This window comes from Thunnus maccoyii, chromosome 9 (genome assembly GCF_910596095.1).
Source record: "Thunnus maccoyii chromosome 9, fThuMac1.1, whole genome shotgun sequence".
In the NCBI taxonomy this organism is placed as follows: domain Eukaryota; kingdom Metazoa; phylum Chordata; class Actinopteri; order Scombriformes; family Scombridae; genus Thunnus; species Thunnus maccoyii.
This window is the reverse complement of record NC_056541.1, coordinates 14,106,439-14,121,939: the sequence shown is the minus strand read 5'-3', so window position 1 is coordinate 14,121,939 and position 15,501 is coordinate 14,106,439. Positions and strand designations below refer to the sequence as shown.

The window sequence follows — 15,501 nt, the reverse complement described above, 5'->3', positions numbered from 1 at the left end:
GGGTAAACACATGTAATACTCTACTCTGGCAAAAGCTTCGATATACAGTTGAATGCAAAAGTTTGGGCACCCCTTGACAAATAACATATTTTGGTGATTTTTTAAATTGAAAAGATGTAAATACTCTATGATATTGAAAAAAACACAACATTTTCAGCAAACATTCATGCATAGTTACTTTTTATGTCAAAATTGAACAAAAATTTAAAAAAAAAATACAAACATCATTGTGGCATGTGCAAAAGTTTGGACACCCAAAGAGTTACAAAGTCTCATATTCTTTTTACAAGGTCTAAGACCTTGATCAGCTTGTTAGGCTTGAGGCATGTCAACAATTATGTATGAAATATCAGCTGGTGCCAATTTTAAAGCTTTACAAATCTAGCTCTTCAAAACTTGTGGGAAAACTCAGCAACCATGGGTTCCTCTAAGCAGCTGTGTAAGACTCTGAAAATGAAAGTTATTGATGCCAACAATGCAGGAGAAGGCTACAAGAAGATAATAAAATGTTGTCAGCTTGCAGTTTCCACTGTGCAACATGTAATTAAAAGATGGCAGTTTAGGGGAACTGTGGAGGTCAAGATGAGATCTGGAAGACCAAGAAAACACTCGGAGAGAACTGCTCATATTCTGGTCAGAAAAGCAAATCAAAACCCTCATTTGACTGCAAAAAAACCTGCAGAAAGATTTAGCAGACTCAGGAGTGGTGGTGCACCGTTTCACTGTGCAGCAATGCTTGCACAAAGAAGACCTTCATGGAGAAGTCAGAAGAAGAAAACCTCACCTGTGTCCTCATCATAAAATCCAATGTCAGAAGTATGGATCCATCATGCTTTGGGGTTGTGTTGCAGCCAGTGGTACAGGAAACATTGCACGGGTGGAGGATGATCTCGCATAGGCAGACCTATCTCCACACTTTGTTTTAGTGCTGGAGAAAGGTCTGGCTGCACCCATTATCATTCTGCTATAGGGGGAAAAAATGCTCTGGCTTGTTTGTATTTCTTTAAACCAATCACAATTGTCTTAGCGGCACTAAGCCAAGGATACAGCAACGTTGCCCTTGCAAAATAGTGTCAGGAGGGAACTTGTTTCGGTGGAACATTTACATGTGGGGAGACGAACTCTGGTATTAAAATGGCTAAATCCCTAAATACAACTTTTATTGATAAAAAAGACAAACATAACTTGATTATTGGTGCCCTAGAAGTGAAGCCTGCCTATGCTTTAGCTCTGGAGGAGTTCACTGGACTCCTTAAAACCACAGACGATTTAATAGCTGTATGTAGCTCTTGTAGAAAATTATTAAACCGATATCACAGAAGCGTCTGAAGTGGAATGGATCAGTATACTGTGATAATAATTGATTTTGCTAGTGTCAAATTGCACACAATATAGTAATGTTAATTATAGAAATTAGCTGGATAGACGGTTAATCGTAATTTGCTATTACCAGTGGATTGCTGTATGTACTTCCTCCACAGCAATCCCTACCCCTCACTCTCGAAACGTGGTCATTTGCAGGATGGCTCTCCATCTATCTTTGTAATGAATGTTTCAGGAGTATACAATGGAGTAATGGCCAACAGCTATTTTCTCATCCTTGTCTGGATCTTGCCCAGCCTACACTGAAGCTACCCTTCTTGACTGCAGGGTTTTCACCTGGTCCTCCATTATCATAACCAAGGGGGACACTACCAAAACTAGGGCATTTTCACACCATGTGTCTGTGTTTACTCTCCCTAGCTCGCTGCAGATGATAGGCCATGCTTGGAATATCAAACTTCATCCATTTTCAGCGTGTAGGTTGCTAGCTTGGAGGTTGTTGTTGTTTCCCGTTGCGACAGGGATTTTGAAAATGGTAGCACACAGATAGAAGATGGGGGGGGGAATTCCAACTGAAATAGTCGGCCAATGGTAGGCTTATATACACAGTCTATATGCGGTGAGTCAGACTAGGTGGCGGGATGAATAGATTCCACTAAATACCAGCAAATTCTGGAGACAAACATCACACCGTCTGTAAAAAAGCTGAAGCTGAAAAGAGGATGACTTTACAACAGGATGATGATCCTAAACATACCTCGAAATCCACAATGGACTACCTCAAGAGATGTACACAGTCCCCTGACTTCAACATGATTGAAAATCTGTGTGTAGATCGTAAAAGAACTGTGCATGCAAGATGGCCCAAGAATATGGCAGAACTAGATGCCTTTTGCAAGGAGGAATGGGAGAAAATCCCAAATACAAAAATTTAAAGACTTTTAGCTGGCTACAAAAAGCATTTGCAAGCTGTGACATCTGCCAGAGGGGTTGTTACTAATTACTGACTATTTAGGCTATGTGTATGCCCAAACTTTTGAACATGCCCAATGTTTTGTTTGTTTTTTTTTGTTCAATTTATGACATAAAAAGTAACTGTGCCTTAATGTTTGCTGAAAATATTGTGTTTTATGTTCCATATCCTTGAGAGGCTGTGTTTATATCTTTTCAATTAAAAAAAATCACCAAAATATGTTATTTTTCAAGGGGTGCCCACACTTTTGTATACAACTGTAGAGACAGAGTGAGTCCTGTTTTGAGCAAATGATCATTTAGCAGTTCTAGAGGTTTACATTAAATAATACAGAGTTCAAAACTGCATCAGACGTCTGGAGATATTTTGACACAATCTCACCTGTAAACTCTTAGCTGTTATTACATTCATCGGCCAACAATTTCACCATCACCAAAAACAAAGTGTCACTCACAAACCAGTCGATCTGTCTATCAAAAGCCATAGGGGAAAAGCCAGCTAAGCACTTTGTGAGGTTAAGTGGCAGTTATTCACTTGAAGCTCACCCAAATGGACAGCCTGTTGCCTTGCCAACGCTGACGGGCCTCCGTGATGCTCATGCACAAACAGCATTTTAAAGCAGCTTCGCGGTTGCTAACGGAAACCAAACTGGCCTGGCACAGCTCACACAACATGGATCTCTGATAGCTCTTCACTCTGTGGTTCCTTGCTCTGTTGCATCTAAGCGGCTTCCCCCCGAGGACATGCAAGTGAGATACTCACCTGTAAATGAACAACTTGGTTCTGTAAAGCAATGCCATGCCCTTATCTGCCTCTACGGTCAGTCCACTGCAGCCATAACACAATAAATAACTCAGGAGAAGATGAGCACTGCCCCGTGGCAGATGGCGATAACGCTTGCAGCCTCAGGTCTGAGTTGACACAGTGATGTCTGTGTGCGTGTGTGTGTGTGTGTGTGTGTGTGAGTATGAGTGCAGGAGACAAAGTTAGTAGAGCTCTGCCCCTGTGAAACAAACAGTCAGGTTAGAGATGGTTGCCCATGATAGATGACACTGTGGGGAATAAAAGCAGTGGATGCATCTGCTTTCTGGTGCCTCACTTATTTATTGAAATATGCAGTCAGGTGGCAATAGAAAAAGCTTCAGCTTCACACTGAAAACTCACAATTTACAGAACACATATTGAATGCTTTTTGTTTGTACCATTTAAAACACAGAAAATGTGGCATTGTGATCACAAAAGAGCTTCCATTTTGGTTTCACTGCAAAAAAAAATCTTGTTCAAGCTACTTTTGTCTGTAATTAAGTCCTTGAATTATTATTTTATTCAAACATTTGAAAAAAAAATCTGCCAGTGCAGTTTTCCAAAGAAAATCAATTTATTTTTTTAGTTGCTTTTCGGGAGGTATTTTGCTTTTATTAGATAGTGAAAATGCAGATACAGACAGAAAACAATGGGTGCAAGAGAATAGTGCGACATGCAACAAAAGGCCTCAGACTGGGACTGAACTGAGAACGTTTTGGCTATGCATCTTAACCCCAAAAAAGCATTTTCTAAAATGTGTTCTTCCAAGAGAGGGACGCTCATTTTTCAGATAACTCTTTATAGGAATTGGTTTTTACCAGAAACAGTTCACTTCATACATCACTGGAAGATTCTTTCACTTATTTTGAGAAAATATGGTTTTCATAACTCAATCACAGACAGATATTAATTGATTAGATTACTTCTTTTTTTTTTAGGACACTGAAACAAGCTGCTATTTCACTGAAATCCTGTCAAAAATATACAATACCATTTTGCTATGATTAAATGTGATTTCTCCATAGGAAATAATACAACCAATAACTACCAGCTAATAACAGAATCTTGTTTCGGGCACTAAAGGAAACAGCCAGTCTGACTGATAAATTGAGGTGAGCATGCCCCTCAGGGCTGCATATATCCTAACTGCTCTGCTCCATGTCCACATGCGGCAAGAGGTGAACTATCACAATGTTTACCAATAGGCCTGACACAGTGGCACACAGTAACACACAGTCTACACCCTCCGCCCACTCAGCCATGGCTAATTGCTCTGCACTTTGATTACCGCCATCTATTTTAATGAGAGCTTCCCAACGCAATCTCTTCCGTGCGTTTTCTCTGTCAAACGCACATCTGCAAACACAATACACACATGCAGGACTGTGCGCATGCCACATAGACACCAGAAGAGAAGAGAAGAGAAGAGAAGAGAAGAGAAGAGAAGAGAAGAGAAGAGAAGAGAAGAGAAGAGAAGAGAAGAGAAGAGAAGAGAAGAGAACAAATACTGTGTGCCATGTTTGTCCCGGTGGCAGGAAATTGGAGGGTGTTCATTGGGCTAATGGATATGAAGAGGAAGGGAGAAGGGGGATGAACAGAGAAGGAAGGAGGGAAGGAAGGAGGGTGGGTGGGAGGCCACTGAATTATACCACAACAAATTCTGTACAATGGCCCAACAAGTCATATTGCAGCGTGTAATTTCCTTGCTGCTATGATAGAGAGAGGGATACTTCAATTAGACAGACTGGCTTTAATTACGAAGAATTTGCCTCATAAGTCGGCTCCTGTTGAGAAAGAATGAGCAGTTGTATTTTAGGTGCTACTACTCACTGCTGCTACTCCGCTGGATGGACTCAGACTCATTAGGATCACTAGTTTACCAGCGCACACCAGGATGACAAAGCCTAATCAATGGACTCACACTGTTCAAAAGATTCAGGGAGAGCAGAGACAGTTCATACAGAACTGGACAAGGTTGCTGATCGATGGTGAAAATGTGTGCTCTTTTCCAGTGCAGCTTCAACTCCTCTTCCACTGGCTTTTGTCATCCTTCACTTTCTTTTGTACACACTGTTGTTTCTGTCACTGAGGTTGTTACTCCTCCTCAAAAGTTACAGTACTTTATATTTTTCTCTTGAGACTGAAAAGACATGCTACAACAGCCTGTGACTAAAAGTGTGCTTCACAGAAAAAAAAAAAACACAACCCCTCACAAGCAGAATGTATGTACATCAAGAGCAAAAGAAAGCACAGGAGACCAAGACAAGGAGAAGACAGGAAAAAGAGGAGGAGTGTTAAAGTAAAGAGTGCATAAGAGGGAACTGGGCGAGACAACCGCATTGAAACCACAGCTATGCCAGATCACAGCGTCACACTCTGTCTCATCATTTTACGAGACGTTAGGTCGTCCATGAAACTAGTTCAACATGTCTAGTATAACAATCATCAGTACCACACACACACAAACTCGCACACACACACACACACATACACATACAGTACACACAAAGTTGGAAAATGATGTGCCGGCTAAACAGTGCTCCAAATAATAGCAAGATGAGGTCAGAGCACTGCTGGTAAGTCAACTAGAAAAGGTAAAAAAAAAATAAGTGCAACATATGGACAAAATGTGTGTGTATACAACATTTCAAAATGTAATTTAAAACACAATAAAAACCCACTTCTTAACAGCTTAAATGGATGTGGAGCTGTGCCTCACGCTGGCATTTATGACTCTTGATTCTTGACCTCTGACTGATGTCTGGAGACCCCTCATTGACCTGACCATGACCCATGTCTGCCACTGTCTCCATAGCAACATGTGCCAGAGTAACGCTTTAACACTATGTTGCTCTATCAGCAGCCTAAAAGTGTGAGAAAGGTGCGATTATACAAAACACTAGACTATGAGTTTCTGCTTACAGTTTCTAACAACCAGGTTTAATGATACCATTCCTGTATCCTAACACCTACTCCTACTCCATATTATCACTGAATTGCCCTGTTTGATTTATAATGCCTTCCTGTTCTCTGGGTAGTATTATCATAATATTAAAGTATCACACCTTACCAATAAAACACACATGGTGCATTACAAATAAAATCCACACATATAAAAATAAATAATCTGTAGAATGGAGGACAGGGCTCCAGTATATACTGTATAAACTAGCTGCTAATCCAACTGTTCCCTCCATGGGGACATTAGAGAGAAAGATCCTAATGAGAAACTGGTGGCTAAATAACTATGATGGTAATAACAGTGGGAGCGTCTCTCGGAGCAGGCATTTGACTCTAGTGACACATAGCCATTAGGTATTCATGAAAACAGATGTTGCTTGGCTCGCCAACTCATTGGCCAAAAACACCCCTCGAAAAAGCCAGAATCCTAAATGAATTTCCCAACGGGAACATGCCGTTTGATCCCATGCCAAGAAAAAGTGAGGAGATTTTCATGGTATAGGAGAAGGATGAGGAGGAGAGGAGGGAGGGAGGGAGGGAGGATGAGACAAGAAAGAAAGGGAGAGTGGAGTGTAGTTTATCCCCCCCTGCTTGAAGTTGCTGTCTTCTCTGCTTCACAACGCCTCTTCATCACACGGCCTCATCTCTTTCTCCTCATGTCCAAAGATGCCATCTTTAGCATGGGCTGAAGAAACAAAATCCTATTAGCTTGATAGCAAAGTGAATTTGTTGAAGCAGTCTCAACCAGGCGACGCTCTAGTGGCTTATCACTAGCTAAGCAGACAGAGCTTAGGCGAGAGGAGGACAGATGAGAATGGGTGAGGAGACAGAGAGACGGGGGGGAGTTTACGTGCTTTTATGTACATACTGTATAAGTACTGTATAAGTAGTATTCATTATGGTCTTTTTTTTTTTATCCCTTCATGCCGCCAAAAAAAATCAGGAAATTTAACAGTTTATTTTTGATCTTCAAAAAAAGGAGAATATCTGATTTTAAAAAAATATTATTTGTCTCACGAAACTGTAATGTTGTGTTTGTTTTTACTTTAACTTCAGGGAGATTCAGCAGCACATTTGCATTTACTCCCCATTCTTCTCTTCATTCTCTATTACTGGAAACATTTTCTGAGCTATCGACATCAAACATGAACCTCTTTTACTGATATCTGCAGGGACCAGCATCCAAACATGACAACTTGTGTGTGTGTGTGTGTGTGACTTAAAATTGAAAAAATATGCTACTATAAAAAATACATAGCTTTTTTATATGGATATTTTTTGGTAAAAACCCCAAACAATACTTTTTTTTCCTTTCTTAATGTATTTTCTGAAATTCTGTGTATTATATATTATTACTTAAAGTATTTATATTGTCAGTATTGTTGTTATGTGCTGTGTATGTATGTTTTAATGAGCTGCCAGGGAAGCCAAAGACTATTTTCCACCTTGGTGGACAATAAAAGTCTCATCTATTTTATTCTATGCTATGATTACTGTAGAAGAAAATTACTAACTTAAATAACTCTCTTTCCCCTGCTATAAAGAGTTGTATCAATTCATCATACTCTTTTTGTCTCTTCTTTTGTCTGTGATCAGCTTTGTCTTGGTACAGGAGTCAATAAGCAGTACATTTACCTGAAAACATGAGGGAGAGGATAAGAAAGTAGTCTAAGAGGATAGGGAACCAGATGTATTGCCTTTGTTCTCTTCCCTTCACATAACAATTGATATTACAGTCATCATCCTTACAAAGATCTTCTCTTTAGTGAGCTGGCGAATTGACCAGGGCTGGCGGTTTAGAGAGACAGAGGAAGGAAGACAAAGTAGAAGAGGCACAGGCTTTAATAGACAGTGTTGTTGATGGATGTGATTATATCCTCTTCATGTTGCCCCTCCATTCTCTATAGATTCCAGATGATAACAGTCCTTGGACCCTTTCTTTCTTCCTCCACCAATGTTTTTCTCTAATCCTGTGCTTTTCACCCCTTTATTTCAACATCTCGTCTTTTTCTCCTGTCTGTCATTTGGCCTTTCTGTTTCTGTTTATCCCCCTTTCTCTCTTTGGCCTTGTTTTTTCTCTCTGTTCTTCGCTCTCTAAACCCTGTGCACTTTCTTGGATTCCATCCTCCCCATAACACCGGCTTCTTCTCACAATCACTTCCCCTTTACCCTCCTCATGTGCTTCACAAGGAGCCAACAAACCACATCACATATCTAAAACTCCCCCCCTCTCTCCTCCCTAACAACCCCTCTTCTATCCTTACTATCTTTTTCTCTTTACCACTGCCTCTCATCCTTTCATGGCCATCAGCCCAGCGCGCCTACTTACAGTTTACGACAGTGTTCACATTTCCTAAGAAAAAACACCCCCCGATGGGTGGTACGTGTTTGCCTCGAAACACATTAGCAGTGTCGAGTAAAACGCTATGACAAATGACAGGAGACTAACAGTGGGGATCCTGGCGGTCATTCAGCCAACCAGCAGAAGCACTGGAGTGCGCTCCACCACAACACTGAGGCTCAAAGTGTAACCAATCCTCCAACGCCATACAATATCTGCCTTAATCTTACTCAAGCTCCGCTCATTACACACTCAGCATGGGTCGGAGACAGGCAACACGGGGAGCTATGCGGCTGGGATTTGTACGCCAACTGTGCGCGAGTTTTTGTGTGTGTGTGTTCGTACACGCAATGATGTGGTATCGCTATCGCTGCAAGATGAAGCCACAGTAAAAGGGTGTGTAATACGCCACGACACTCTACGCAGATCAAGTAGATTTATAGCCCGTATCATCCCCTCCCATAAGAGACAAAACCATAGAGAATGTTAATTTCCACCGCCATAAACAACCATAATAAGCATCACACTGACATGTGAGCATGTTTGCATCCCTGTGTAAGAATCAGCATGCTGTGATACATGCAGTCAGCATACATGACATGCATATGTGTGTGCCTGTGTGCCTCAGTGTATGTATGAGTAAGCAGTTGTGCACGTCTCCTTTTTACCTCATTACCACAGTAAAAAAAAAAAAAAAAACCAAACCATGCCTTGTTCGCAGCCTCTGTCATGCGAGGTGATGTCATCTAGAGTACATTCAGACAATCTTAATTGTGCGAGGCGATAATGCTCCCTCATAAAGACTAACATATTTCAACCCGCAATAACACTCTCTGTAATCCAACAACTTTTCAGCGCCCTCCACTATCCAGCTTACATTCAAGGACGGGCGGAGAAAGGGCTGTGCCAAAAAGCTAGAGAGCTGATCTGAAAAACAGAAGCAAAAATCTGAAAAAGAAGTTTTCTGCACAAAGACACACACTAGTATGCAAGCAAAAAAAACACTTCCTTGCATACATCATTTTCTCACATGCTTAAAACAACTATGCACACACACACATATACAGAAACTCTCCAAAAAGCAGCAGACTGGAGGGTTGGAGTGGTACGGCTCCCAGTCTGCCAGTTCAGTTTTATGTCTCGGCTTTGATACAAATCCACACAGCATGGGAGCCCACTCCACCACCTGAGGTGTGTGTGTGTGTGTGTGTGTTTTTATGTATACGTGTGTGTGTGTGTGTGTGTGAGTATGAATGTCAAATCCACCACCTGTTTGTTAGTGTAGAAAGCCAAACTCCATCCACTTCCAGCGGGTGCACTCGCACAGTGTGTGTGAGTATTTTCACGTGTGTGTTTACGTGCACGAGTCCTGCATGCGAGTGTGTATCTGTGGTGTGTGTGTGATTCATTTTGTTTTCCACATGAAGCTGTTTCTCATTTATCAATTCGGGGAGGGACGGCTATATGAGCCGAGGGTCCCTTCCACTCCTTCACAATGAAACCTCACTAGGCTCCTTTCCTCTTCCAGCTCACATAACCCACCTTCTGGCCAGATCAGGTCATACACAGTGACAAGAAAACCACAATGAGAATCACTGGAATGAGCCAAACACATGCTATGAGTATTCAATTTCTAGCTAAAACCCTGTGTGTATACAGTATATACTGTGTACACTTTAAAAGTATTGTTTTTACTCAAATGTTAAGATCCCCTTTTCTCTGCCATTTTTTCTTTCACAGCAAAGTTTGTGTGAGTGATCCAATGTCTGCACTGACAGACATAATCATATTTTGCTACTGAATTCATCAATCTATGGCACTTTTTCTAAAACTCTGGATTATATGGTTCTGTTAACATTGTTCAATCCTGGCATGGCTGAGGTATAACTGCCGTGAGGTGTGTAACAAAGACAGATGGTCAAAAATAAGAAAAGTCAAGAAGAAAACACGTTGAAGAAATAATGCAGTGGGACACCTCTGACAGCTGTGGGCCAATCTATTCCACCACATGTCCTATAACCTAAACTTTTCTCATTTCTTATGAAACCCTGCAGAGAGAACATGACAAATGCAGCAGAACAATGTTTTATCTCATCTGACATCCCGACAACAAGGAAATAAACATAAGCTGACAGCCAATCAGATCGCCCATCTGCTGGTTTGCCTCGCAGTGGTTGGATCGTGCGACAAGTGGTGAAGGAATAATTTCTGTGAGGGACACACCCCAGAGATTGTGAGTGGGGGAGCTGGGGGGCGGGTGGATGAGGTAAAGAGAGAGAAAATAAGCAAGATACGGGGAATTTGGAGAGAGTGGAGTGGGCAGCCACATGGCAACTCCAGGCTATTTGATTGGTGGAGGCATGCGGGCAGCCAGGCAGGGAAGACCAGGAAATGTAATTCAGGGAGGCTGTCTGGATATGACATCTTTGGGAGCTATTCAATCTGCAGCCAAACCCTCAAGTGGCGCCTCGCCTGGCATGGTGGCAGGGAGGTTACAACTGTGAGCTCACTGCCTGTCAACCCCACTACACCCTCTGTGGAGGAAAAGATACGACGGAGAGAGGAGAGGAGAGGAGAGAAGAGGAGAGGAGAGGAGAGGAGAGGAGAGGAGAGGAGAGGAGAGGAGAGGAGAGGAGAGGAGAGGAGATAAGAGGAGAGATAAAGGGCAACAGAATTACTACAATGAAGGAAATATATTTATATACTGACAATGTAACTAAAAAAGGTGCAGCCAAGAATAAACAAGATTTAAAAGGAGTGGGTGAACGTCTGAAAGGAAAGGCGGAGGAAATGCCGAGAGAAGGAGGCACAATGGGACTCAGCTGAAGCTCTGGAGAACGAATGGGAAAAAGACTGAGGAAGGAAAGGCGGAGTGAGTGAGAAAGCGATCCAGGCGCCGGCTGTGGTTCTTCTCTGTCAAGCATGGCTCATAGAGGGTAGTGATAATTGACAACAGTGGCTGACGTTCTTCCCCGGACCACTCTATTCATTATAGAACCAAAACAATCTACCCCCACCCCCATCGCCATGCCTTAAGAAGTACATTAAGCAACGGTACTTCATGGCTTCATATTAGTGTGATACTGTACAACTGGGAGCAATGTCGAGGGAATATAACAGGCAATGTTCTTTGGGTCAAAGGTGGCGACGTTCACACGCACGATGCAGTTTAAAAAATGTTCGGAATATCTGACATGAGCCACATATTTTGAATTTTTGACTTTTTAGACATGCGGCTCAAATAGTGACCATATCTAGTGCTTACATGGTTTGTATTTAGCATCCAGAGGCAAACAGTGAAAGTCAAAACTGAAACATGTAAGATGGATTCTCTCTCTAATGGCCATTAGATGCAGGCACACCACCATAACAACAAACAAATAAATAAGCAAATGATCTTATTCATTATTCAGTCTTCACTTTAATGTATTGTTGTTTGTCTTGTGTCCATTATAATAATGGCATATTGGTGCAAACTAAGAATATATGTGTTGCTCCAAGAACATATCGAGGCTTAACTTAAGGAATATATTTAGGAGTGTGTTTGCTTGATTGACAAGTGTGTCAACCTGTTACTCTAGTAATGTTACCCTCAGCTCAACCCAGGCACAACCCCAGCTGGCAACTCAAGGTTTCAAAAAAAGTCCCTTCATAAACATACAGGTGACCTCACAGACTGTGTGTGTGTTTTGTCTGTAGTTCAGGGTAATATACTGCAATACCAACCTTTTTACACCATTTTATGGAACAAAAAACACCTTGCCAACATACTCATGTTCCCTCATTCTGAGCTTCAACAAAACGCACCTGGATCATAGAGCAATGACATCATGGGAGGAAATGGGAGCTAATAGTTCAGATGCTGCCATTCAGTTTCATTCCCTGCCATTCATATCCCTGCTTCCCTGCTGTCTTCCCTGCTGGTTTCTGAGTCTAATGGCAGTTTCTGAAGAATCTTATCAGTCAAGTTATGACTTCACTGTCTAGCCCTCGCCAGTCACCATTCAGCCTGGGGAGGTAGACGATGACAGCTCACTACTGGATACATGCTCCAAAAATCTTTTATCAAGGCCATTCATTCATACTTGCATACAGATACAGAAATTCAGAGACGCACAAAGGCGCACAAACAGAATCACTCACCCTCCCTCCCTCCCACACAGAAACACTCATCTACCATTTCATCCCAAAGAGACTGTACACATTCAAACAAACAGAGGAGACGGTTATTGTCCGAATGCAATTATCTTGTACTGTCCATCTCCTTGACTGCTGTGGGACAAAGGGCCCTCTGTTGATGAGGCTAGCAGCGTGTGAATGGGAGGTTAGATATCCTTGGCCTTTTCCATGGCTGTGGACATTCAATCTGCCATCCACACATCCCAGTGGATCTGATAACACTAAACAAACCCCAGAGAGAGAGAGGGAGAAAAAGCCAGACGCTAATGGCTTCAGTATTGTGTGTAAATCCTCTCTTATCTGCCTGTTCTCTGTGTTAAGAGAATGGTCAAGGGCAGTGGGATAGAATAAACTCTATAACCGCAATGTTGTCTGCCAGCGTTCACCTCAACGTAAACAGTTTAGAATAGGGCATAACCATGCAAAGGCGGATTGAAGAAACGCACTGTGAAATTCCATAAACGATACACACATACACACGTAAACACAAAGCTTGCTAACCACACTGATGCCAGAAAAGGCTGACCTGGCATTAGACTGGAGCTAATTATTCTCAGCTTCTCAGATTCTCCCATCGGAGTTGTCTCTCTCTCACACACACACACACACACACACACACATGCACACTAATTGTTGTGCTGATTCTCTCTTTAGCACTGTCTTGTCTGCGTCTCGTGGCGGCAGAACAGTAAGAGGGAGAAAATGAGAAGAAAGGTAAAAGGAGCGAGGATGGGAGGAAAAGAGAAGACATGGTGGATTATCCCCCTAATCCTCCCATCCCATTATAGGGGGGGAGGCTCAGCTCCTAATACATTAAGAGTACAGTAGGAACCTGCTTCTCTTTCTTCCTCTACCTCTCTCACTCCCCTCCTCCTGTTTTCTTTTTTCCACATCCCCTATTTTTTGTTCTGCGTTTTGTGTTTGGTAATTTAATCTCTTGCATGAAACTCACAAGCTATTCTTATATTATTGACTGTCTTTGTTTTCCCCACAGATATTTAGAAAAAAAATGCAGCACTCCAAAGAAAAATAAAAAAGGATTTTTTGATCATTTTATTTACAACTAATGGACTGAAAAATATGGTGATGTGTTTTGGCATGAAGCCTTAATCAGAGCGTACTCATGCTGTATATGGCACCGATGTGTTATCTTCTTAAAGGAGACATACTGTAATGAAATCAACAATCAGCAGGATAACTATAACACCCACAAGAAAATAGAAGATCCACAAGAGCAGCAACTGAGTAAGAAAAAAAAAGAAGAAAAAGATCATGTGAATGACTGAGACTAACTGATCATCATCTCAAGTACTTTGCGTACAAAGTACAAAAAAATGTGAGAGATAAACTCTGTGATAAATTTTGTATTTTTTCTGCAATGTTGATGCATCTGATAATGTCATGTGTAAGATTTTCAAAAGCTTTAATTTGTGTGAGCACAGCCTGGTTTTCTATATAAATGTTTGACCATGAGAGCAGAGCACAGCCTACAACAGAGGGTCATATGTCCTTTGCTCTTTTCTCTTTAAAACAAAAACTCTTCCTTTTCCATTAGAATGTTTGGACTAGTGTGGAACTGGGGTGTCTTTCCTTTCAAAGACGGATTTTTCATTTGATTTATTGCTGGATAAGAATTGACAAAATGATAGCAGATAAGCACCGGTTAGTGCACCTGGTGAAACAAACATGTTGTTATGCTAACGAGAGCCTCACTACAGCTACCCAATCGTCCTTCTTTCACAGACTCAGACCAAAACTCTCCTGTTCTCCCTTTGTCCCAGTTGCCCTTAAAAAGGGAGCATTACTGCAAATTAAACTGGTACGCCTAAATTCTGTTTGATATTTCGTTTCATAAAATGATCACAAAATACAAGTTAACAAGTGAAGTCTCTGTCAAATCATTCTTCAAGGACTTTCTTTATGTTAGAGTTTGGTCTATTTCAATCCTCTATCATCATGAATGCACTTATCCATACTTACATGCTTGCATAATAACAACAATAACTGTAACTGTGTAAATGGTAAATATGCTAAACTAATTATAATAGTAATTTCCTCTGCAGTCACCTGCATCACGGCTAAGAGCGGGGCAACAGTATATTCATCCATCACAGCAATCACTTCCACAATGTACGTATGAATCAATTCTAAATGTCAGGCTGCAGATTATACAGGCGGAAATGCAGTCACCACTAATTTGTGAATAACCTCCTACTCTGACTGTGTTTGCACGTATTGTGGGCATCTCGGAACAACTTCCTCCATTGCAGTGACACAATGCTACGTCTGAGAGGTTTCTCTAAATGAGGACATCTCTACCCTCCTCTAGCCTAAAACACAAAGGCAGGAAAAAGGGTCTGGAACAACAACAATGGCCTGAGAGCTGAGACTTGGTGGAGTTGGGTATCACCTTTTAGACAAGTTCCAAGGCTGTGGGCTGTCAGTGGCTGGCAGTCTGGCTGTCTTTTTTCATAAGCTGACAACAAACGCTTGAGTCTGGGTCTTTTGGGTGCCTTCCCCTGGGAAAAAGACAATCACTTATGGAGCTGATGCCCCTCACTTGTGACTCAGACGCTCACAGTGAAAATGCAAAACAGAAAAGATGCTCCTCACTCATTCAGAAAAGCTTAATGGTTTAAAAATCAGGAATCTTGCGAGCACATGCACACGCTTATGTACACACACACACACACACAATAGTTGTCACCTCATGTCACTCCCAAACAAGACTTGAATATAGATGGCTGTGGGTAAATTATGGCAAATTCACACACTTGATTTGCATGCATGCTTCCCTGCGCACACACACTTACACACCCGCAATGTACGTGATGGGAGCAGGTGTTGGATGTAATGAGTTTGTCTACAAGCTGTTATAAAATGACAACTGGGAGTGTGGACCCCATCATTGGCAGATACA

General features: G+C 41.7%; 1 protein-coding gene across 4 annotated transcripts in view; it reads right to left on the bottom strand.

Annotated features, from left to right (window-relative positions):
- fbxl17 (F-box and leucine-rich repeat protein 17) overlaps window positions 1-15,501 on the bottom strand; it is a 248,318-nt gene that overhangs the window by 89,253 nt on the left and 143,564 nt on the right. Inside the window, exon 9 of one of the 4 annotated variants that reach the window (XM_042420594.1) lies at window positions 10,894-10,936. The exons of the other annotated variants lie outside the window; for them this stretch is intronic. Coding sequence (XP_042276528.1) covers window positions 10,909-10,936 — 28 coding nt within the window. The 3' untranslated portion in view covers window positions 10,894-10,908. Of the gene's footprint in view, window positions 1-10,893; window positions 10,937-15,501 lie in introns of those variants that run through there. 4 annotated transcript variants of the gene reach the window in all.